Source organism: Phyllobates terribilis, unplaced genomic scaffold, assembly GCF_046119375.1.
Source record: "Phyllobates terribilis strain yellow unplaced genomic scaffold, ASM4611937v1 Scaffold_4__5_contigs__length_816908805, whole genome shotgun sequence".
Lineage (NCBI taxonomy): Eukaryota > Metazoa > Chordata > Amphibia > Anura > Dendrobatidae > Phyllobates > Phyllobates terribilis.
The window spans coordinates 712,734,556-712,759,759 of NW_027362764.1; the positions used below are offsets into that span (position 1 = coordinate 712,734,556).

A 25,204-nucleotide genomic window follows, 5' to 3' on the forward strand; every position below is an offset into this window, starting at 1 on the left:
TTATATTTTGTCAGCTATTACTTATGGTGGCCATAATACTGTATCATATTGTATGGGGATGTTTGGGCATTATACTGTAGGAGGGGGATGTGGTGGTCATCATACTGTATGGTGGAATGTGGGGGCTATCATTCTGTGTTGTGAGTTGTGGTGGCTATCATACTGTATGGGGGACTGTGATGACATCTTATTGTATGGGGCTGTGAGGGCATTATACTGGAAGAGGGGGCTGTGGTGGTCATCATACTGTATGGTGGAATGTGGGGGCCATCATACTGTGTGGGGGCATCATACTTTGGGGCTTGCTGTGGGGTCATCATATTGTGCATGTGTTGGGTACTGCGGAGATAAATTGTGTGGGAGAATTCACTGTGTAGTATCATATTGTGTGTGGGGGGCATTTATCGTACTGTATGGGGGCCAAGAAACTATTTCTGCATAAATGCCACAATAGATGACCCTCTCCCTGTGTTTATTAGTTGGGAGGTATGCCCTTCTTTGACTGTGCCTATGGGCCATGACCTCACTCACTTAGCCAAATATTTTTAGTTTTTGGGAAGCGGCGGGGGTGCAATACAGACTCTTGAAGTAGTGCTGTTGCTTTAAAAGCATTCAGCAACTTTTAGAAGTAACACAAGCACATGAGACAAGAAGTGTTGTGCTCCAGAAGCATCCAGCAACTAGAGGGGTTAACACAGTCACAGGAGAAGGGGAGTGTTTTAGCAGAGTCCCAGGGAGATTGCAGGGAAGTTGTTTACTGTCTGGCCGGAGCCAAAGAGAAAGGTGGCTTATGATCTGTATCTCACAGAAGGCATGGGAACAGAATTCAGGTCAGGAGGGAAGCTAAGCAAAGGTCAGTTTGACTCCCTGAGCTAACAGTGTGGAGTATTATTGGCCAGGAAGATAAGGACTGGAAGGAAGCCTGTCATAGAGATCATCTTCCCCCCTCCATCCCCATGCAGGATAAAGAATGCTGTGTACTATTGAGTCCTTGTGAAGGAAAAGCATGTGGTTGTGTATGCATCAAAACTGTGTTGTATTGTGCTACCGGATAATAGACTGTGTACTGCTGTGCTGCAAAGGAGACTGTACTGTTATTACTAGAGCCTGTTGCTCAAAGAGACATTTGCATTGCACTGGTCGTGCCTCATTAAGTGTTACTGTTCTACTGTTTATGAAGACTCTTGTCAGATGTGTCTGGCCAGCAACTGAATCTATTGTGTGCCTGAGTGAAGCTGCAGCCTATGGTCACCCGGAGTAACGGTTCCCCCAGGATTCCAACGAATTCATGTAACCGGTCTCGCCCCTATCTGAACTTAGGCAGCATGCAGGTAACATTGGTGGCCCATATGGGGAATTCTGAGCGGGAATTAGCGTGTAGAGGGAGAAGAGGAAAAGTGTCTAGAAAAACACAGCAGCATAGCACCTCAACTCAACTCTGCTACACCAGTTAAAGGGGACCAGCCCTAAAGAAAAACTCATTAGCAGCAATGGATGTGGAAATACAAATGGACAGAATTAGTGAGCTGCTTCTTCAGTTAACCTGTGAAGAATTGAGAACAGTAGCAGAACATATAAAGATGTCAGTAGAACAGATTTCCAAAGCACACAACCGCAGGCAACTGTTAGAGGCCATTAATGCAAAAATGGATGAACTGGGGGAGAAAAGCTGTAGACGTCATGGGGACATTCCTCCAGGAACTAACACAGTTTCTAACCAGATTGAAGTTAGAGGATTTAGGGGCGGCACCAATAACCAAAAGCGGGAATATCTGTCCACAGACTGAACTACAGGAATTGAAAGAACAATTCAAAGCCCTAACAACAGCCCTGCAGGAATCAACCAAAACCCTCTGAACGGGTGATAGACTCAGACAGGACCTTTAACCTGCTCAGGTTAGATAAATCAGGAAGACCGTCCTCTCTAACACCACAAATCACCATAAGGAAAGAATTCAAGAACCTGGGACAGATTGGAGAGTGTGAACAAAAAGAGAGACTGTCTTATAGGAACTTGTTGCACCAGATCGATGCAGGCTTACAGAAAGGCTACCAGCCAGATGAGATCATTGAGGGGGTGGTGAAAGCGATCAGCCCAGGACTGAACCTCCATAGTATGTTAGAAATGAAAAGTCAATTGACCTTGCAACAGCTGAAGATTATTTTAAAAGGACACTATAAGGAAGATAGTACTTCAGAATTGTTCCACCGACTCATTAACCTCTCACAGAAAAATCACCCCAAAGTTTCTTGTTCAGAGCAATTGAACTGAAGGATAGACTGTTGTTTGCATCCAGAGATGTAAAAGCGGAAGAGAAGTTTGATGCTGGACTAGTCTAGAAGAAGTTCTTGAGATCATTGGGAACGGGGTTAATCAGCAAAGATATCAAGTTGCAACTGAAACAGTACCTAGAAGATCCTGGCATTTTGGACGAAGTCCTAATTGAAAAAATGAATGAGGCCGCAAGTTTGGAGTCAGAGAGCGAACAGAAGTTAAAGAAAGACTCTGCTCCTAAAATCACCAAAATGAGTCAGCTGAAGTTGGAGACCCCCAGTGGCCAGTCCGAAGATCATCATAGAGACCCTCCAGGGCCACTTCTGAGAGGGAACCTTAAATCACCAACAAAAGAGATGCCTGACAGCGCTGACTTGGAGGAAGTAATAGGAGAACTGCGAGCCAAGTTGATTGAGGTGAAAAAGTTGATTCGTTCCAGGCCAAAACCGGGATCCCTCAGACCCAGGAGTTGGTTCCAAAACAGAAGATACCCGGCTTGTGAAGCGTGCCGTTCATCAAATCAGAGTACAGTATGTGTCCACTGTCTAAGATGTGGTGAGGAAGGACATTATGTCAAGGAATGCCAATGGTCACGGTCGTTTGGGTTAAAAAACAGGAGGTTACCAGTGCGGGGAGCCTGGTAACCGCAACACGGAGGAGGCCCCAGAAGCAAATCCAAATCTCACCAAACCCCAGAACGGCGCATGAGGTAAACGGCTGCGTCAGTACTATCCCCAAGTGTGTTCCCGTCTACAACAGCTGCAAGGGAGACAGGGGCATCAGTTACTTAATGGCCAGTGTGAAGGTCAAACGATCTACTCCTGGGAGGAGGATTCCTCAGTCAGTAAAGATAGCCTCATCGGCATAATCGGTGAAAGGTGCTTTATACAGCGCCAACTAGGTGGACTCCAAGTTAAAGCACTGTGGGACACAGGAGCCCAAGCGAGCCTTTTAAATGAAGAATGAAGAAGGTGCTACCTGCCACACACTTGCCTTCGGCCACTAAAAGAACTCTTGGGACCAGTGGAAGTCAACCAGACCGAAATCCCTTTTATAGGCTGGGTGGAAGTGACTTTCTAACTCCGGGCTATGAAGAACAACAACACCATGGAGCTGATGGTACCTTTTCTCGTGACCAGTGATCAGAACGTGGCAGAGGATTCTATCCTGGGTTATAATGTAATCAGTGAGGTCATCACGAAACACAAGGCAGGGGCGTTGGTGGTGGATGCAATCGCCACATTGCTTGCCATACCCTACGCGTGGCGGAAAATGTGATTCATAGAGTAAAGAACGCACAAAGTACAATGGACCTAAAAGAAGTCAAGGTAGGCTGGCGCCCAACCATCATACCTGCAAACCAAATGGTGGGGGTGAGATGTGGAGTCCAGGTAGAACTGGGAAGAAAAGTCCAGAAAAGACTGTTCGTGCCAAAAGACTCCTCAGAACTTCTGGAAGGCCTAGTTCAAGGTGAGGCTGTGCTTACGATTCCTACTGGTGGGTTTGCTTGAGTGACAGTACCGGTGATGAAAATTATGGAACACGAAATTAGACTGGATCCAAAGACTGTGTTAGGTCACATCGAAACCATTAAAACGGTATATCCAGCCAGTGTGAGACCAGCCCAGGGGTCTACAGTGAATTCAGTCTCCCCACCAAGAAACAGGAGTTGCCCAGGGGAGGAAATTGCGCAACCCACCTCGGGGTCGTGGGATCCCCCAGTACTCCTGGAACACCTGTGTGCTGAAGATCTAGCGGTAGCAAAACAGATGCTGAGAGAAGAGTGTCATGCGTTCTCCAAAGATGACTCTGATATAGGCTGTATCCCATCGTTGCATTTGAAAATCAAATTGAAAGACATGACCCCAGTAACCAGAAGTTACATAATCTGTGCCAAAATGATTACATCGTGAAGTGAAAGAATATTTACAAGATCTCATCAATAGAGGTTGGATCCAAAAGTCAAAGTCGTCTTATTCCTCTCCTGTTGTCTGTGTTAGGAAGAAGGACGGTATGTTAAGACTCTGTTGTGATTACCGGGAACTAAACCGAAAGTCAGTACCTGATCGACACCCGATACCAAAGATCCAAGATGGGTTCCGAGATGGGTCGCTGAACTAGCTGACTTCAATTTCAGCATCAAGTACAGGCCAGGAAAATGCAATGCGGATGCTGACAGATTGTCAAGAATGCCACTAGAGCCTGAGGAGTTCATGCAAGAACGCTCGGGGGAAGTCAGTCTGGAAGCAATTGACAACACTACCCAAGCAGTACAAGCTTATCAGGAGGAAGACACACCATTGTGGTGTCCGTTGACGGTGGAAACCACCATAAAAGCGAGAGAACAAGATCACCCCCAGTCTATTCAACAACTACCAAAAGGGAAAATCCGTAGAGCACAACGGGAAGATCAGATAATTGGTAGAATGCTACTTTATGTGGACCAAAATCGATTTCCAAGTAAACGGGAGAAATCTATTTCCAAGTAAACGGGAGAGAGACAATGAGTCACCAGCAGTATCTGTTTTAATTAAAGAATGGACAAAGCTCTACCTCAGTGAAGACGGTATCCTGTATAGTAAAGGAGGACAAAACCGGCAGTTGGTACTACCTTGAGTGTTCCGTAGGTTGGCCTTCAAAGAACTCCATGAAAACATGGCACACCTGGGAGTGGAAAGGACAACAAATTTGATCCGTGAACGTTTCTTCTGGCCGTACATGCAGAGAGATATTGAGAGGTACGTCAACAGGGAGTGTGGGTGTCTATAAAGATAAACGTCCCAACACATCAACCCGGGCACCTATGGGCAACATCCAAACTACGTATCCATTTGAGATGGTCTCAATAGACTTTCTACATCTCGAGACGTGCAAGGGTGGTTATGAATACATCTTGGTGGTGATAAACCATTTCACTCTATTTGCTCAAGCATATGCCACCACCAATAAATTGGGTCGAACGGTGGCAGAAAAGATCTTCAATGATTTTGCTTTGAGGTTTGGGTTTCCTACGAGGTTACACCATGACCAAGGAAGAGAATTTGAGAACCAGCTCTTTGCCAAGCTAGGAAAGTACTGTAGAATTCAGAGATCCCACACAACGCCCTATCACCCAGAGGGTAATGGACAAGAGGAACATTTTAACCAGACATTATTGTTGATGTTGTGCACTTTAACAGCTGACGAGAATAAAGACTGGAAGAGTTCTCTGTCAAAAGTGGTACATGCCTATAACTGTACAAAGAGTGATGCAACGGGTTACTCACCCTTTTTCCTATTGTATGGACGATTGCCAAGACTGCCAATCGACATCATGTTCGATACTCCGGTGTCAGAGACTTACAAAACGTATCCGGAGTACGTTCGGAAATGGAAGGAACGGATGGCAGAGGCATACAACATAGCGTCCAAAGTGGTTACGCAAGGACAGAGAAAGAGTAAGGAGTACTATGATCGAAAATGTTATGGAGCAGAATTGGCACCGGAAAGCCGGGTGCTAGTCAAGAACATACGTGAGAAAGGCAGTCCACGAAAACTTTGTTCGTACTGGGAAGACAAGGTGTATGTGGTTGTAAGGAGGAAAGCTGATGACAGCCCAGTGTATGAAATCCGATTGGAAATGGGAGACAAAAAAAACAGAATAGTCCATTGGAATTTACTACTACTCTGTGATTATCTCCCACCACAACAAGACTTCACAGAAGTAGACAGACATCGTCCGAGATCGACTAAAGGACTACCACAGACTGAAGCTCCGGAGGTGGATAGTAACCTTGAAGAACACACCCTTGTATTTCTCAGATCGGCAAGGAGAGGGATGTACCATCCTCAGGAGAGTGAACCAAGTCCTGAGGCTTCAGAGTTCATACCAAGGAGTACAGATGAAGTCCAATTCAGATCTGATGATCAAACATCGGCCCCTGAAGAGACCAATCAACACTCAGGAGGAGCGGAATTACCAGACCGTGCGGAAACAAGTGACTCAGGAGAAGTACAGGAACTTACAGAGGCAGCTCCAAAAGCATCTAAGGAAGCACGGGAAATGAGTGCGGCGGAAGAAACTTCTGTGACCGAAGAACCCGTGGTCTATGAGGAACAACCCACCAGGAGGATGTCGACTCGAGAAGTGAAGAGGCCCGTGATGCTGATGTATGAGACACTTGGTAATACCGAGTCAAGTGTCAAGGACTGTCGACTGAAAACAGGTATCTCTGCCTGCGGACCAGATAAGCCAACTTGAGTGGTATTCACCACCAAGAGGCAGTATGGAAGATGTTGCCTGGTGGAAAGACTTGTTTTCATGCTTTGATTTTCCTTAAAAGACTTTGTAGAAACAAAGAACTGTTAAAGCATAGAGAGAGATCTGGTTGAAGAGGTATGAAAAGCTCCAGCTGAAGAGATACTGATTGTTTTAATTGTGTTAATTGTTTATTTCCTACAGGCATCCTACAAGAATAAGGTTGTAAGATTAGGTTGTTATCAATGTTTATGAATGTTATACCAATTTCACAATGCCAATTTGTATATAAAGTTATCCAACTTTCACCACTGTCTCAGAATTGGTCAGATTGACCAATTAAGATGAATGTCGAGGACGACATTCAAAAAGGAGGGAAGAGTGTGACATGCAGAAGTAGTGCTGTTGCAGAGTGTGACATGCAGAAGTAGTGCTGTTGCTTTAAAAGCATTCAGCAACTTTTAGAAGTAACACAAGTACATGAGACAGGAAGTGTTGTGCTCCAGACGCATCCAGCAACTAGAGGGGTTAACACAGTCACAGGAGAAGGGGGTGTTTTAGCAGAGCCCCAGGGGGATTGTGGGGAAGTCGTTTACTGTCTGGCCGGAGCCGAAGAGAAAGGTGGCTTATGATCTGTATCTCACAGAAGGCAAGGAAACAGAATTCAGGTCAGGAGGGAAGCTAAACAAAGGTCAGTTAGACTCCCTGAGTTAACAGTGTGGAGTATTATCAGCCTGAAAGATAAGGACTGGAAGGAAGCCTGTCATAGAGATCATCTCCCTCATCACACCCTTCCCCCTCATCCATCCCCATGCAGGATAAAGAATGCTGTGTACTATTGAGTCCTTGTGAAGGAAAAGCCTGTGGTTGTGTATGCATCAATACTGTGCTGTACTGTGCTACCGGATAATAGACTGTGTACTGCAAAGGAGACTGTACTGTTATTACTGGAGCCTGTTGCTCAAAGAAACATTTGCATTGCACTGCCCGTGCCTCATTAAATGTTACTGTTCTACCGTTTATGAAGACTCTTGTCAGATGTGTCTGGTCAGGAACTGAATCTATTGTGTGCCTGAGAGAAGTTGCAGCCTATGGTCGCCCGCAGTAACGGTTACCCCAGGATTCCAACGAATTCATGTAACCGGTCTCGCCCATATCTGAACTTAGGCGGCGTGCGTGTAACATATGGGATTCAATGATTCATCAGTTCAGTGTATGCCCCTGTTGAAATTGTTTTTATTTTGGAGAAGTTGCAAAACTTTTAAACACACAGTTCACTGTAATTTAGTGTATGCATGGTAGATATAAGGTGCCTACAGACATAGGGCAACAGAACTGGCAGAAGAAATAGATTTAAGTCCAGTCCATCTCATTCTATTCTCCCTATGGCAGCAACCATTTGCATGCTCCCACTCCATAATGGCCGACACTGTCTGTGACTTCTCTGTGCAGAGTATTCTTAGAAGTCACAGACAGCCCCGTCATTGGCATTGATCCTATAAGAGGGAAGTGGCGGGGAAGGAGGCCTTGTCTGTGACTTCTAAGAATAAGGTAAGTCACAGACTTTTGGTGAGGTGGAAACAAGGCTCTTGGAATGAGGAAAGTTTGTTGACTCTACATTTGACAAATATAGTCAAAATCTAGATTTAGGTTATATGGTTGTTTTAACCTGTTTATGGATCTCCTGAGGCAGCAGGGTGATTAAAGGGGTTGTCCAGCCTTTTATTAATGGGTAAAGTATGAATTCTAAAGCCGACCAGCGACCGCTAATTGGCTGCAGTGTTTACGACACTCCTTTTTAAGCTAGATGTTGATCTCAGCAGACCAGCGAGGGACGCATTGCTGACTCCAGAGGAAGACAGCTGTCCGGGAGGCGATTATATAATTTTTGTCACATCCCTGGGCGCGTTAATAAGGGGTTGTCTTAAATCTTAGGCTTCTTGAGCATCCATTTAATGGGATGAGAAGAACAAGGCTACAGATATCTCATAATCAAAACTGACGATCATGTACAACAGTCTCACCTACAGCAATGAAATCTTCTGACTCCCCATGGTTTTTGGAAGCCATAGGACCATTATATAGCAGAAGACCATCGACTTCTTCACTGATGAAATCCAGGGAGATCTGACTCTCAAAGCAGAGGAACATTGGAAGGAACCAGGCAAAGCCTTGCCCAGAAAATGATCGTTTTGTTTGCTGACATTCGGGTCCATGGAAAGCAGGGAAACATTCACACCTGACAAACAAATGAGACCATCTTTACCACTGGCCTGTTGGCAATATTAAAAAACATTAATGTCATGAGCGATGGTACAAAAGGCTTTTCCCAGCAATGTCAGCATTATTGCCACTATACAGTTTTTCATTCACTTCTGCAGCCAAAATCAGAAGTGAACAGTGTTTATACTTTTGTAAATATTCATGTGAATTTTCTTAACGAGGTTTTCTGGTTACCCTTAGGATAGGTGATAACTTCTAGTCCTCTAGGTCTCCAACCACTGAGACCCTAACTTATTGCCAGGATGGTGCACTTTTGTGCATGGCAGTGCGCATCTTCACCCATGCCCATTCACTCTCTATAGGACTACTGGAGGTAAGAGAGCGCAGAACTTGGCTTTCTCCAGCAATGTTATCTCATTGATTAGAGGAAATGTCAGCAAATTGAATAGGTGATAAATTCTTGTATCTGGAATTCCTATTTAAGCTGGTTGGAGCCTTTCACCAGTGAGTCAACCATTAGACATGCTCTTGTTTGTGCTCAAGGGCATTAAAAAAGTAATGGGGGGGATTTGACAAGTCTTACTGGTTACACCATAACCATGCCAAGACTGCTATACTTTACCATGCCAGATAGTGCCTTGTGCCGTTCACATGAATTAAGGCAAAAGGAGGATGGTATAATCATATGGTCAATTCTTCTTTCAATTTTATACAATTTGCCTCTTCAGGGAGGAAGAGGGCATGAACTCTAGTGCCACCTATTGGAAGTACCGATCATAAAACTCAATATCCACCCTTTAACAAACTTTGCCATATGACTTACAATAACAGCCATCCAGAATCTCAATTTGCAGACATGATTTCAGGGTGATTCCCCTCCTTAGTGCAAAGTATGCAATCTGATTTGGCTGTATGAGAGGCCACAGACTTCGGTCTAAAGGGTAACGTCTCTCCTTGTGGACAGTGACATACCTGACATGCTAGTGTAAGGAAACTTATAGACTATGCAATGCTTCTCTGGAAAATTTAATATGCAAATTGCCTTTTCAGAGAGGAAGAGGTGTTGAACTCTAGTGCTGCCTATTAGAGGTATCAATCCTAAAAGTCAATATCGGCCCCTTAATGAGCCTTGCCAAATTACTTAGGATCAAAGCCAAACCATAATCTCAATTTGCAGTCACGTGTTTTGAAGTGTTCCTCCTCCTCAGTGCAAAGCATGAGATCTGATTTGACTGTACGAGAGGCCTCTGACAGGTGTTAAAGGGGTAACATCTCTCCTTGTGGAGAGTGACATACCTGATATGCCAGGTATAGGCTATGCAATGCTCCTCTGGAAAATTTTATATGCAAATTGCCTCTTCAGAGAGGAAGAGGACTTGAACTTTAGTGCCATCTATTAGAAGTAGCAATTCTAAAATTCAGTATCGGCTCTTTAATGAGCCTTGTCACATGAGTTAGGATAAAAGCCAAATCAGAATCTCAATTTGCAGACACGTGTTTTGTTGTGCTGCCACTCCTCAGGGCAAAACATGAAATCTGATTTGGCTGTATGAGAGGCCTCTCACTGGAGGTTTTATACAAAAAATGTATGGTAGTGTCTACGGAGTACTGCACCTGTTCACAATGTCAATGGAAATACCTCAGATAAGTTCTCCCGCTCCACAGGGCTCATGGCCATCACAACTGTCTCTTTTGTGTGAACCTCATTGGATGCAGCACCCATATTAATGTTTAGCAATCATATAATCCAAAAAACTGTCAGTTTTCCAGATTTCCATACATTACCTATATCCGAGCTCTGTGTCCACACAGGTACCCCCATTCAGACAAGGATTGGTGAGATATGAGGAGCAGGAAAGGTGCTCATTCTCCCGAGAAGCACAGGAACAGTGGAAATAGGTTGCAACAGTCACTGATCCCAAGGAGACGTAGTCAGTTCTGACCATCGTTGGGACATGCTTATATAGGTTTCTGATGACACATCCCGCCTTGTGGCTACACTGTGCGTTCCTGCACTCTTCTTCTCCAATCTGAGTCACCTGGATGCCCAATGCTGATTCTAACTGTGGAGAATATAGATTCTCCGTTAGTATAGCCATTACACCAATCTATACACATGAAATATACCCTTACTTATGGAATGAAGAAATGAGCAGTTTTTAACCAATATGACAAAATACCAAAAACAGAGAGTCATGGACTTAGATACAAAATTTATACAAGACCTTGTCCCGATGCAGAGCAACAATGCCATTCAACTTTCCAGGGTGGTGATAGGGGGGTCTGGAAATTGAAATCCAAACGTCTGTAGAGTTGGACAGACCAGGAACATTCAGTACACTGAAGAGCTGGACATCATCTTCTGCACAGGACAGGATTTCTGTTAGGAGCGTCTTCATCTGCTCGTATTTACTGATCGTCATCCCTTGTGTCTGGGCTATAAACTGTTCTGCGCTGATACCTGGGGATCAACAGGAAAAATTAGTAACAGATCCTCCATTCAAATTAATGGAATAAAATTAAATAGATTTTCCATTTTTTTAATTTGTCATCTCCAGTGTTAATCTACAGATCTAAGATAGATATATGTTTGAGTTCAAACTTCTCCAAATGATGGCAGTAGAGAATGGATCGGCTCCCATACACATCAAATGGTGCCAGTGAAATTGGCCTGTTCGGTGCACTCTAGTCTATTGTGTACAATGTCCTTTAGACCAGCATCTACTGGTGATAGGTATTGGTATGAAATATGCCTTTATCTTAGGGTCATAAGTAGGAAGTGCTGGACGCCACTACCATACTGTTGAGTGGGGAGCAGAGCTTTACCAGACATTATGTAAAACTGCTTAAAAGGGCTGTCCATTGAAGATAAATTAATATCTAGCCACGGGATAGGTAGTAACTTATAGAGCAGTGGGGGTCCAATTGCTGGGACCTGCAGCGATCCGCAAAATGGTGCACTTTTATCCCTGTTGGAATGGAGCAGCAAGTGTACGTGTTCGACCACCACTCCATTCATTCCCTATGGTTGTGTTCTTATTTTTCCTGTAGCCCCAAAATTGAATGAAAAGAGCGGCGGTCCAGCATGAGTACTGTCACTCCATTCTAAAGGGAATAAAGTGCTCTGTTCTGCTGATCGGTGCAGCTCCCAGTAGCCGGACCCTCAGAGCGTGGGTGATAGCTTATCTTCCCGGGACAACCCATTCAATTTAGGCAACTGACCAGATCATAAAATGAATACAGATTCCAATCCCCTAAATTAACAGTGTGAGAAGGATACATCATCCCACATCCTCTCCAGAGCATCACAACAAGCTCTGAATGCATCTCAAGTTATCCACAACAGGGATGAAGGAAGGATGCTGCAGAGCCTCTTCCCTGACAGGGTGTGGGGTAGGAATTGTAGGGAGGATACCTGTCCAGCTTGGTAGGGTCAGCAGGTGGTCTGTGCCAGTGGGTGATAGAAGGTACTAGAGAGGCCTCCTGGCCTGTACTGTGCTGCAGAGCTGACTATGGAGCTGGGGGGCTGTATGGATTTAAGTCATAAGATCGATCGGAGAACTAATGCTATACAATGCTCCTGTGGTCTCTTTGAGAGAGCCGCTGCCAGACTCCGCCATTGGAAATTCCTTATGCCAGATCCTTCTCTCCACCGGCATCATCAGTTGATGGAAAGTTGGGAGGCCCTCATTCACATTAGAAAGTCAGCCAATCCTGCCGATATCACCAAATTCGGTTGACTTTAGTCTAATGTGTATGGGAGCCTTTAGAGTCAAGACATTGGATGCACTGCCACAGAAAACATCAGCCTGGGCTATGTGTCCTGGTCACAACTGCAACTGTAGTGCCCCTGTAGATATTTAACAGAGGAGAACAAACTTGCTGGCAATGACCCCTATAGTGATAATTTCTGCCCCCAGCCTTTACTTATTGTTTGTCTTGTAGGACTACAGATGGACTTACCTCTTAATCTTATGCCAATAGCACTGTTGGTATCTTCTTCGGTTATGGCAATCAGTACAACCTTAATGATGGAGACCACGTCCGGCCACACTCCATCCGTCACTCTCACCCTGACCTTATAAACACCAGGTATGGCCCCTTCTCGTATGCTCAGCAAACCAGATGCATCATGGACTGAAAAGATCCTGTCACGTTAACAGAAAATATGAGAAAAAGTCTAAATGCCAAGACTGGTAATGTGTGGGTGAGGGTTTGGTATCAGAGTCCTTGGCAAATAGCAGATATCGCCTAGGGAAGCTGTGGCTGGTCATTTACCATTTTGGCACTTTCCTAGTAGAGGCTAATGCAGAGGAAATGTAGCATTACATGCTGGCCATCTAAATGATTGTGCCATATGGAGGTCATATTGTAAGAGTGACAAATGGAGGTCATATTATAAAAGGGATAAATGGAGTCAATATTTTTAGAAGGACAAATGGAGGTCATATCATAAGAGGGACATATGGAGGTCATATTCTAAGAGGGCTATATGGAGATCATATTGTAAGGAGAACAAATGGATGTCATATTGTAAGAGAGACACATGGAGGTGATATTGTAAGAGGGACATATGGAGGTCATATTGTAAGAGGGACATATGGACGTCATATTGTAAGAGGGACATACGGAGTTCATATTGTTAGAGGGACACATGGAGTCCTAATCGTAAATGGGACAAATGCAGTCAATATTGTAAGAGGGACATATGGAGGTCATATAGTTAAAGGGACACATGGAGGTCATATTGTAAGAGGGAGAAATTGAGTCCCTATTGTAACAGGGACATATGAAGGTGATATTGTAAGAGGGACATGTGGAAGTTATATTGTCAAAGGGACATGTGGAGGTGATGTTATAAGAGGGACATATGGAGATCATATTGTAAGAGGGACATGTGGAAGTTATATTGTCAAAGGGACATGTGGAGGTGATGTTATAAGAGGGACATATGGAGATCATATTGTAAGAGGGACATGTGGAAGTTATATTGTCAAAGGGACATGTGGAGGTGATGTTATAAGAGGGACATATGGAGATCATATTGTAAGAGGGACATATGAAGGTGATATTGACAGAGGGACATATAGAAGTTATACTGTAAGAGGGACATATGGAGTTCATATTGTAAGCGCACATATGGAGGTCATATTGTAAGAGGGACATATGGAGGTCATATTGTAAGAGGGACATATGGAGGTCATATTGTAAGAGGGACATATGGAGGTTTGTGGGTGATCAGGAGAAGCTAGCATCACACATCACAGATGTTAAAATACACTGGAAGAACTGTGGCATGTATCCCAATCTCTTCTCCATGCACTAATGTGATATAGAGTGGTTTGAGTGCCACATCTTTTTCTAACATAAATTTAGACTCCATGTTATGGAGTTTGTACATGTACCAGTAAATGGTAGGGTATTTATATTTTTGCACCATGCATTTACCTTGATTTACTTTCCAAATAATACATTTTGTGCTCCCAGTCATCTAGATCCGGTGCTGGAACTTTTCCAAGGATGAGTGTTGGGAGTATTCCTGTTATAAAAGACAGCATGTAATAAACTCTAGACATAAAATCTGAAACCTCCGTATGTTGGAAAATCATCAATGAGTAATATTAAACATGCCTGGGCTAAACATATATCTATCCAAGAAATATATCTAATATATAATAAATCTAAGGGCAGAGTCGGTGGACCATGTGGACTTTGCAAGAGTGACAAATCAGGATAGGCAAATGTATCTGTAGACTTGTTGTTTTATCACATTACTTTACTAGTGATTAATTGAGGTACTAGGTGGAGCCCATTGAGCAAAACAAATGTGTGAGACCCGACCACCACACACTCTTGCTACCACATGTGGGACAGGTGGCTGAATGTCCATGTGGCCCCATCTAATGAGCCTACCGGAGTTATGGATTCAGCATTGGTGGAGGCTCCATTCCCACCTAGCTAAGATGACATAGGACATAGGCAAATTCTAAGGCAACAACCAATTTTACTGCACTTCCTTTTCCATCAATTTAGCAAAAAGGCATAAAAATGTAAAAAAAAATATTTTCTTGAAATAAGATAGCTGAACATTAGCTATCTAGAACTTTCAACAGGTGGTCATACGTTGTATTACCCTTATACGTGTAGACAGTGCAATCCATGTTTCCAGAAGAATGAGGATGGTCATTTCTGTCTCCTATTAGGATTGTTAATGTATTGGTTGAAGTCATGGGAGGACTCCCACTATCAGTTATTAAAATAGTTAAGTAAAACACTTTTTGCAATTCTCTGTCAAAACTGTGCAGAGCAGTAATCATAGCGCTCCCATTGTGGAAATCTTTTAGACTGAAGTCATTGGTGTCTTGTGGCTCAGTCAATAAATAAAAGGCAAAAGGAGGACCATTTTCCGTTGTGTCATTGTCTGTAGCGTATAAGAGTGTTGTTGTCTTATTTATTTGCACGACATGTGGATACTCTGTATTTTCCCAAATCATGGGGCTATATTGGGCTTCAAATCCAGGAGCATTGTCATTGAGATCTTGAAGGCTTAAGAATACAGTTGAACTTCCTGTAAGCACTGGTTTTCCCATGTCGGTTGCCAATACCACCAGCCGGTGATGGGGAGATATTTCCCTGTCTAATGGTTTGGAGACCACAATGTAACCATCACCAACAATAGAGAACTGACCACCAGGATCTGAAGAATTCAGAATGTGGTAAGAAAACATACCATTCAATCCTGAATCTAAATCCATGGCTGATATCCGAGCCACTGTTGTGCCAACTGGGACATCTTCGGGGAAAGGAGCAATGTCATAAAACTGTGGGTAGAACAAAGGGGCATGGTCATTTGAGTCTTCAACATGAATAATACAGGAGGCAACATTAAAGAAGTCTATGTCCTCTACTTTTATTGTCAGATTAAAGGTTCTCTCATGGGGTTTTTCATAGTCCATTCTCTTCCTAAGACGAATGATACCCCGTTTATGGATTTTATCGGTCTCTATAAAAAATTTACGGTCATCGTCTCCTTCAATAATACTGAACACCATCATTGCATTTTCTCCTTCATCATTGTCCCAGGCTTGTAGAACAGTCACTTCACTGTTTATACCAGAGCTTTCAGGAACCAAGGCCATGTAAAGCTTCTGTGTGAACAATGGTGCATGGTCATTCACATCTGATACTAGAATGGTGGCAGTTCCAGTTCCGGTTAGACCTCCTCCATCCTTTGCTTCTACCACAATAAGGTATCTATCCTCCTTCTCACGGTCCAAAGAACCCAGTACAGTATATATGGCGCCAGTAGATGGATGAATTGCAAATAAATTAAGATTTATTTCATTCTTAACATTTTGGACTATTCTGTAGGTCAAAATGGCATTCTTTCCAGACTTTGGATCATCTAAGTCTAATGCTGTCACCTCCATAATTGTAGTATATGCTGGTGAGTTTTCTGGGATGTATCCCATGAAGCAGCCATCATACATGCAGAGGAACATTGGTGGGTTGTCATTTACATCTTTAATATCAATAATCACATCAGCAAAACCTGTCAGTCCTTCACCAGTCTCATCCGTGGCAAGAACAAGGAGATGCCAAGTAGAGCGTTGCTCTCGGTTTAGAGTCTTGTGCACAAAGATTTTTCCATTGAGTTGGTCAATGACAAATTCACTGTTGGCACCCTGACCATGTAAAGTGTATCGGAGAGCACTTTGATCTGCTTCTTCATCAGGATCCGTAGCTGAAACCTGCAAAAAATTGAAATGAGGTTATACAAGAACAGTTGTCCAGAAACAATAGCGTAAAGGAGATCAATGATTCCATCTCCTCCCTTAAACATCTAGAACTTTGGCCCAAATTCATCATTGGCTTTGCGCCTGTTTTTTCTCTAGTTTTGTGCCTTTTTTTTGTCTGCACCTAATTCATTATTCTATTTGCACCTTTTTTATGTCTATTTTATATGTGCGTGCCTGTTTTTGTTTTGTTTTCCGCTTTGTGGGTGAAATTTAGTGGTTTCAGATGTTTTCAGCTCATTCCTTATTTGCAATTTTTTAAAAAGTCACAAAATTTGGCGCAACTGCCACACCATTATCCCCCCGGAACGATTTTATGTACGTCAACCCAAAAGTCCCATTTTTTGGCAACATTTTCAAAAAGATGCAACTTTTTGCTCAAAAAAGTCGCAAAAGGCTAGCAACAGGAAGAAGCCAATTTTTTACGTCACTGTTCAATTTTTATAAATTTGGCGCAATAAATACCAGCGAATACAACAAGACAAGAAAATAAAAGTGAGTTAAAAAAACACAAATGATGAATCGGGGCCTTTATGTTTACCTGCAGCACAAACGCGGGGAGATCCGTCACTTCCTCCAGAATGCTGTCCTGATATACACTCTGTGCAAAGACAGGCGGCTCATCATTTAGATTGATCACATTGATAACCACACAGGTATGATTCTCCCACTTTCCATCTGATGCCACCAGTCTAAGCTCAAATGTTGCCTCTTGCTCATAGTTCAGTCTCTGGGTTATATATATTTTTCCAATCTCTGGCTCCACATCGAATATCCCTTTGTCATTCCCGATGGTGATGTGGTATCTTAGTTTGGCATTGGCACCTGCATAGAACACACTATTTCAATCAAAGATCTTCTTACAATCCACATAAGATAATAAAGTTCCTCATAATATTAAAGAATACCAAAAATTTAAAAAAAAAAGGCAAATTAAATAATAAATATTTTACCTTTATCTTCATCAACAGCGCTTATGGTCATGACAACATAACCCACATCCTTATCTTCTTCCACACTGGTCTCATATCTCTGCTGTGGGAACATTGGAGCATTGTCATTGACATCACTTACAAATATTCTCACATAGGCCGTATCTACGGAGAAGACAGATTCACATTTAGGCTTCATCCCTTCGCGACATACATCAGTTTTATCTATAAAATGTTCTTCATTGTTTTGTGACAACTTTGGCTGTGATTTTGCTATAACAGCTCCTTCAGATGCCATTGATTTTTCACGTACACAAAAAAGGTCCGAGTTTCATCAGCGTTGTTGATCAGCAGGGCCGTAACTACAACCAGGGCAGCCGGGGCACTGCTCCAGGGCCCCAACCACCCAAGGGGCCCCAAACTGATGGTAAAAAATTGTATTTTAATACTTTAATTTCTCATAAAATACCCAGCTCCTATATTCCTGTCAGACAATGTCACCCGGAGGACAGGAGAGACTATCATTTCAATAATTTCCAGGAGCTCTGCCAGCTGTCAATGAATGGAAACCTGCACAGGCCTGGAGAGTCTCATAGCACAAGATTTATAACAATATGTTAGTCTGGAGATCACAGAGAGTTGGCAAGGCAGGCACAGTGCACACTGACTGTAACAAACTCTCAGCATCATTGAGAGGAGACAGTCTCAGCAGACACAAATATCTCTGTGACAAACTGTGAGAAGCCCTGCTATTTAATAAACATATACAGTTATTTGAAAATTGTGCAATATTTGGAATTATTCACCTTATTAAATTTCCAAACATATTCGCTGAATATTTAACTTCTAAAACTTGCATCATAAACAACAAAATCTATTAAAGGTCATGCGGAACGTGGTGAAGCCTGTGTGTTGTATACAACAATGCGTAGCAGCTTTACCACGTTCCGCACAACCTCTAGTGATTGAAATGTTGAGGGGCCCCACTATGAAGTTTTGCCCCGGGCCCCGAAGTTTATAGTTAAGGCACTGTTGATCAGAGTGTTGTCAAGAGTTTGATCAGTGTCAATTTGTTCCATCAAAGTTTGGTAAGAGTTTCTCAGATGGAAAAAAAAAAGAAAGTTTCTTCACCTTCTCCTATCAGTCTGTGAAAAACGAAGAGCCTCCGAGAACTCTCTGATATTTTTCACAATAGACTTACATTGGAGAGTTTGAGCCGAGACTCGGATCAAAATTGGATATAGCTGTGTTTTTGTGCAGACCACTGGGTCCGAGGAAAAAAGTTGGACAGGTGAACTACCCCATAGACCAGGGGTGGGCAACTAATTTTCCCGAGGGGCCACATGAGAGACTATGACTGTTGTGGAGGGCCGAACTAATAGGCTGAAATTAATTCTGCTCAATATTAATATCAACATAATAATTATTGTTTTATATTAAATGTATCACTTAATATTGAGCAGAATTAAGTATACTGACACCTGCTTGTATACCGTATGAGTCTGCACACAACCCAGTTTATACAGTACAAGTCCACATACAGCCCCTCTATATAGAGTATGAGCCCACACAGTCCTCCTAAATACAGTATGATCCCACACGCAGCCCCACCCATATACAGTATGAGCCCACACACAATCCCCGCCAGCTTCTTCCGTGGCCATCCGGAAGAAGCTGGCGGCGAAACGCGCATCGGGATGAGAGGACACGACTGGTGACCACATCCACCCTCCAGGATCACTACACTTTGCTTTATATACAGGTATTATATCTATATTACTCTTGGATTATACCTTTAGGAATTTGCCATTTATATCCAAAGACACCCATACAAACTTTTACCGCTATGTACCTCACTTGTTCTTTATACGGACACTGATCCTAATCATTTAGCATTATCCCTATCAGATTTACATGCATTTGCAATTGACATTTGTACTCTTTTCATTTAGTCCAAAAATAGAAAAAAATCAAGACTGACTAGGTGTCTTCCAATCTATAAAAACCTATGAATATGACACATAGTCCAATATACATATCAAATATGTAGCGTCGGCGTCCCTGCCTCCTGGTAGGCAGGGACGCTGTTCCCCTCAAGTCTCCGCTCCGTGCCCGGCGTCCTCCTCCCGCTCTGCTGGCAGCGCGAGCTGCTTCCCGGCCAATGTGCTTAGGGCGCGCGCGCGCGCTCCCCCTCTCTTGAAGGGGCCGCACGCGCTGTCCTAAGGAGTCCCCGGCCAATGGCCGGAGGACCTCACCATATATAAGGCACCTCCTCCAAAATGGAGGTGCCCGAGCAATGTTGTTGCATAGCCTATCACTCTGCTTCAGCCCTCAGGTCCTGTTACCAGTTACCTGCCAGTTACCTGCCAGTTACCTGCCAGATTCCTGCTTGATACCTGCCTGTTACTTGTCTTTCTACTTGCATTCCTGCGGTCCGACGGTCTGCCTACCAGCCCTGCCAGTCTGTCTATGGATCTGATTTCCCGCTCACCTGGGAGCGCCCGCCTGCTACCTGCCTGCTAGCCTACCTGGAGGCTCCGCCGTCACGTGCTGTGACCACCTGCCTGTCCAGAGACTCTTACCCGCTCACCTGGGAGCGTCCGCCTGCTACCTGCCTGCTAGCCTACCTGGAGGCTCTGCCGTCACGTGCTGTGACCACCTACCTGTCCAGAGACTCTTGCCCACTCACCTGGGAGCGTCCACCTGCTACCTGCCTGCTAGTCTACCTGGAGGCTTAGCCATCACTTGCTGTGACCACCTGCCTGTTCAGAGACTCTTGCCCGCTCACCTGGGAGCGTCCACCTGCTACCCGCCTGCTAGCCTATCTGGAGGCTTAGCCGTCACTTGCCGTGACCACCCGCCTGTCAAGAGACTGTCCCCGTCACTTGCCGTGACCTCCTGCCCTTCTACCCAGAGACTGACCCCGCCACTTGCCGTGACCTCCTGCCCTTCTACCCAGAGACTGTCCCCGTCTCTTTCCGTGACCTCCTGCCCTTCTACCCAGAGACTGTCCCCGTCACTTGCCGTGACTACCTGCCCGCCTACCCTGGGAGCCACCCGCTTCCTTACAAGGACTACCCCTTTGTATCGTTGCTCAGAGGTTCCACCTCCCAGACCCGTTACAAAATATTTATTTTATTAAAATAAAAACACATCACAATACAATATCAAATAGAGGAAAAAATGCCCAGATATAATGGACATCCGATGGTGGGCAGGTAAAATTACAGAGGACACTATTAACAAGTGGACAACCACAGAATCCACCAATCATACATATTCAAATTAAGGTGCATACAATAAAGTGCATAGTGCAATAAATATGAACCCAAGTGGGTGTAAATACACAAGCAAACAATAAAGTGCAAGATTATTAGTATCTTCCTTATATGTATGAAAATAATAAAGAGAAGAGTAAATGGCAATGGTGGCTGTGGGTCCGCCTATATAGCTAAGTATATCATATAAGTCAAAAAAAGTGTCACAATGATAGAATAATAGTGGAATGTAATACCTGCCAGTCCCCCAGAGTCCACACAGATCCGATATATCCTGGTTAAAGCCATCGGCGAAACGCGCGTCGGATCTGTGTGGGCTCTGGGGACTGGCAGGTATTACATTCCACTATTATTCTATCATTGTGACACTTTTTTTGACTTATATGATATACTTACCTATATAGGCTGACCCACAGCCACCATTGCCATTTACTCTTCTCTTTATTATTTTCATACATGTAAGGAAGATACTAATAATCTTGCACTTTATTGTTTGCTTGTGTATTTACACCCACTTGGGTTCATATTTATTGCACTATGCACTTTATTGTATGCACCTTAATTTGAATATGTATGATTGGTGGATTCTGTGGTTGTCCACTTGTTACTAGTGTCCTCTGTAATTTTACCTGCCCACCCCCGGATGTCCATTATATCTGGCCATTTTTTCCTCTATTTGATATTGTATTGTGATGTGTTTTTATTTTAATAAAATAAATATTTGATATGTATATTGGACTATGTGTCATGCTCTTTTCATTTAGTATGGGATCTTTTGCCATCTAAGAGAGAGGGGGCATTTTGTCTCTACGTTGCATTGACTACTTGTCTGGGGTAGGTAGTCCTTTATTACAGTATAATCCTGTTTATCTGGTAGGGGTTTCCTCAGCATTGCTTTGCCGCTATTGTTGATTTATGGTCACCACTGCGTCCCCTGGCGAACATTTTGCTTTTTTATCACATTTTAATTGTTTAAATAAAATGCATTTTTTATCATGGATCACTTTGAGTCTTGGACTTTGATTTAAGTCTGGAGTTGTTGGTTTGTATCTTGTGTAGAAGTGCCATATTCTTTATCATTGGATATCTAATCTCTTCATCTACAGTTTGCAGAAAAGCATGTGTGTGTCACCCTCCGCCACAGATAGAATAGAATTCAGTGCCTAATCCACAACAAAATCTGCTGCAAATTTTTTTTTCAGAGGATTCATTGTGGAACTTGTGGCAAAATCTGTGATTGAAACTTTGCACACACAAAAAAAAAATATTGTGGCGTATTCACGTGAAGTATTTTTGTTCATTTTTTCTATCCATTTTTTTCCCTAGAATGTAAAAAACAGCATTTTACAGTAACAGCAAAATTAATGAGATTTTTAAAATGTAATTCACACATTGAATTTTTTTTCTCCTTGTGTTTTTTTTTACCTAGGGTATTTTTTTTAAATTAAACATGTCAATACTTTTAGAGTTTTGAATTTTTTTTTCACCATTGGGATCAACTAGGCTTAGCAGCCAAAAAATGCATCTTGAATGGAGAAAATCACTTGTCACCCAATTTTTGACACCTAATTTGAGAACAGCATAATGTAGAGACAGACACCCAGAGTCCAGCAATTTTATGGAGAATTGCCACTTGCATTTTTTTCTAGCAGTTGTCTGTGTTTTCCCTGCTGAAAAAAAAATACATCGTTTAGGGTGCTTTCACATTACGCTTATCTTCACGTTTGTGGATCCCATCGGGGCTTGCGTCCAGTCCCCTTACAAAAAGTATTCGGACTTATGCGCCGACGGAACCATAGACTATAATGGTGATGGCAGAGTGAACGTACCCTCTGCCGTGCATCATTTTTGGGTGTATACACCTACTGGAGGCGGACGCTCAGACAGTCTACTACTCTTACTTTTACACACCAGTTTTACACAGTTGAATAACTTCATAAGTCATTTGGTTCCTTTTCTCTAATGTCACATTTTATATAAAGCCATTCAGTTTGACAAAGGAATGACAATAAGGTATTGGATAAGTAAAAGAGAATGGAAATTACATTTGTTAGAATGAGCGGCAGTCCTGACCTGTGTTGGGTTGTCCTCGTCTTCCTGACCATGCTGACTCTGTGGAGTCCTGAGACTGAACCTCAAGCAGATAGGAAGCTTGTTTCTCCCGGTCAAACAAGGTTGCTGTGTATATCACTCCTGTCTCAGGGTTTATTGTGAAATGTGGGTAGTCTTCATTGATGTCTTTCACTATCACGTATTGAACCTATAAATAACAAAAGATCATTTGAAAGGGCATTTCCAATTCGGACATTTCTGGATTATCCACATGATATGCCACATATGTCTAATGGATGTGGGTTCTACCCATCTCGCCCTTTTTGCTGGCTACGCTTGTTTGCAAATTTTTGAAAGTCCCATAGATATGAATAGAAAGAGATACCTCTCCATTCCAGGAGATACAAGACAAGGCCTCATTCTTGAGATGTGGGTCCCACATCTATAAGACATTTACGGCATATCCTCTGGATTATCTATAAATGTCCGAGATGTGAACAGCCTTTTAGCAAATCAATGGAAACACACCATGAACCTTTAGATGCCTTCAGATGTCTTCCTCACGGTAAACAAATGGACAAGACAGAAGATAGGTAACTAGGTATGGGCAAGTGGGATTTTACGGTCTGTTCGTATTAAGTTCTTGATATATTAGTGTGCATCCTGGGAAATGCTAAGCATATCTGTAGAGCTCTATTGACTCAACAAAAGCCAAATGTGCTTTTTGCCTCTACAGTGCTGGAATATGGCGGCATACTTCAGGGTGGAATAGTGTGGTGGACCATACTTTTCCATAAGACAGTATAGATAGAGCATAATCTTTATTCTTGGTACAACACATTTAAGTTGATCTCAAGTACACAATCCCCAAGTGTTATTTGACCCTCCTGTTCCTTATAAGTTTCCAATAGTGTTAGTACAGGAGAGGACCTTTCCATGAAGTCCAGAGTCTTGATCTGTAGCTTTAACTTCTACTATTGATGAACCAATCCCTGCTCCCTCTGGCAAAGTCACTTCATAAGTAGATGAAGTGAAGAACGGGACATTGTCATTGACATCTGTAAAGGACACAAAAGGAAGAAATCTCTATAGCAAGTTAGCCAATACATAATTTAGGCAACAGGTAAGAAAGCAGAAGCTAAGACAAGATGACTCCCCCTGAAGAAGGCAAACACCGAAACGCGCGTAGTTGACCTGGCACACTCTCCCCAAGCTCTGGTAATTGTATGTATTCTGATATTTACTATTGCTTCACCTCTACCTCTATTGCCATTTCTTATGTTACAGGAAGTATTGTGCATGTAGACTAACCGTCATGTTGTAAAGGGTGTCTATTGATCTTGTGCAAATACCACTATTTGGTACTACTCTTATTGATCGTCTTTTGCACATGAATACTTTAATAATTATTTATTTTGTGTATTTTGCACACTGTGTCAAGCTTTTTGCTATACCACTGTTTGATATTACTTTTCTTGATACCCCCTTACACATAAATATCTAAATAATTAATTATTTGCCTATTTTGCACATTTTGTCAAGCCATATATATATTATATATTCATTATATCAATTGCTGGGACTGGTGCCATTTTATCTTTTGGTCCAACTGTATTTTAACTTTAAAACTATTTAATAAAGATTTATGTATTGTATTACTACCTGCTATATGGTCCTTATTGCATCTTTTTCTATATGATCCCTAAGACAAGATGATGAAAACTATCTGCTTACTGATATCCACACTCGAGTATCGCATCTATTTTCAGCACTCGTTTCATTACAGTTTATAGCATTGTAAATGGTGCTGTTTCCATTGCTCTCATGGGTCATATCATCATGAAAAACTAATATCTTATTTGTGAAATATTGTAAAAAAATGTGAAATTATTGTAAAAAAGACCTCTATCAGCTAATGACTTGCACTTGAAACTGTCTATGTTGCACCCTTGTTAGGCCTCATTATTGTGTCCAAGACTAGGACCACCAGAGCCTCATGACTACTTGTGGCTAGCTCATCACTGCTATGGCTAGTCCAATTTAGCTGGATGATGTTGCAGTCAGCATAACATTCACCATGGCGTCTCCAGATTTTCACGTCTGTTATGTGTGCTCAGTGTGAACCTGCTTTTATCTGTGAAGAGATCAAAACACCAATGGAAGAAGTCCCAATTCTAGTGTTATCTTGCAAATGTTAATTGAGCTGCACCATGTCTGGCTGTGCAGGTCCTACTACAGTATGTCAAGCTCTCATGTACAGGTGCATCTCACTAAATTAGAATATCATCAAAATGTTAATTTATTTCAGTTCTTCAATACAAAAAGTGAAACTCATATTACCGTATATAGTCATTACAAACAGAGTGATCTATTTCAAGTGTTTATTTCTGTTAATGTTGATGATTATGGCT

At 42.7% G+C, this 25,204-nt stretch overlaps 1 protein-coding gene across 1 annotated transcript in view; it reads right to left on the bottom strand.

Annotated features, from left to right (window-relative positions):
• LOC141264712 (neural-cadherin-like) overlaps positions 1-25,204 on the bottom strand; it is a 158,038-nt gene that overhangs the window by 92,688 nt on the left and 40,146 nt on the right. Inside the window, exons 14-23 of the mRNA XM_073676979.1 lie at positions 23,724-23,851; positions 22,815-23,001; positions 17,485-17,628; positions 17,073-17,356; positions 14,869-16,486; positions 14,184-14,274; positions 12,699-12,883; positions 10,961-11,196; positions 10,521-10,798; positions 8,537-8,751 (exon numbers count right to left, since the gene is read on the bottom strand). Of these exons, the coding sequence (XP_073533080.1) occupies positions 8,537-8,751; positions 10,521-10,798; positions 10,961-11,196; positions 12,699-12,883; positions 14,184-14,274; positions 14,869-16,486; positions 17,073-17,356; positions 17,485-17,628; positions 22,815-23,001; positions 23,724-23,851 (3,366 nt within the window). The remainder of the gene's footprint in view (positions 1-8,536; positions 8,752-10,520; positions 10,799-10,960; positions 11,197-12,698; positions 12,884-14,183; positions 14,275-14,868; positions 16,487-17,072; positions 17,357-17,484; positions 17,629-22,814; positions 23,002-23,723; positions 23,852-25,204) is intronic.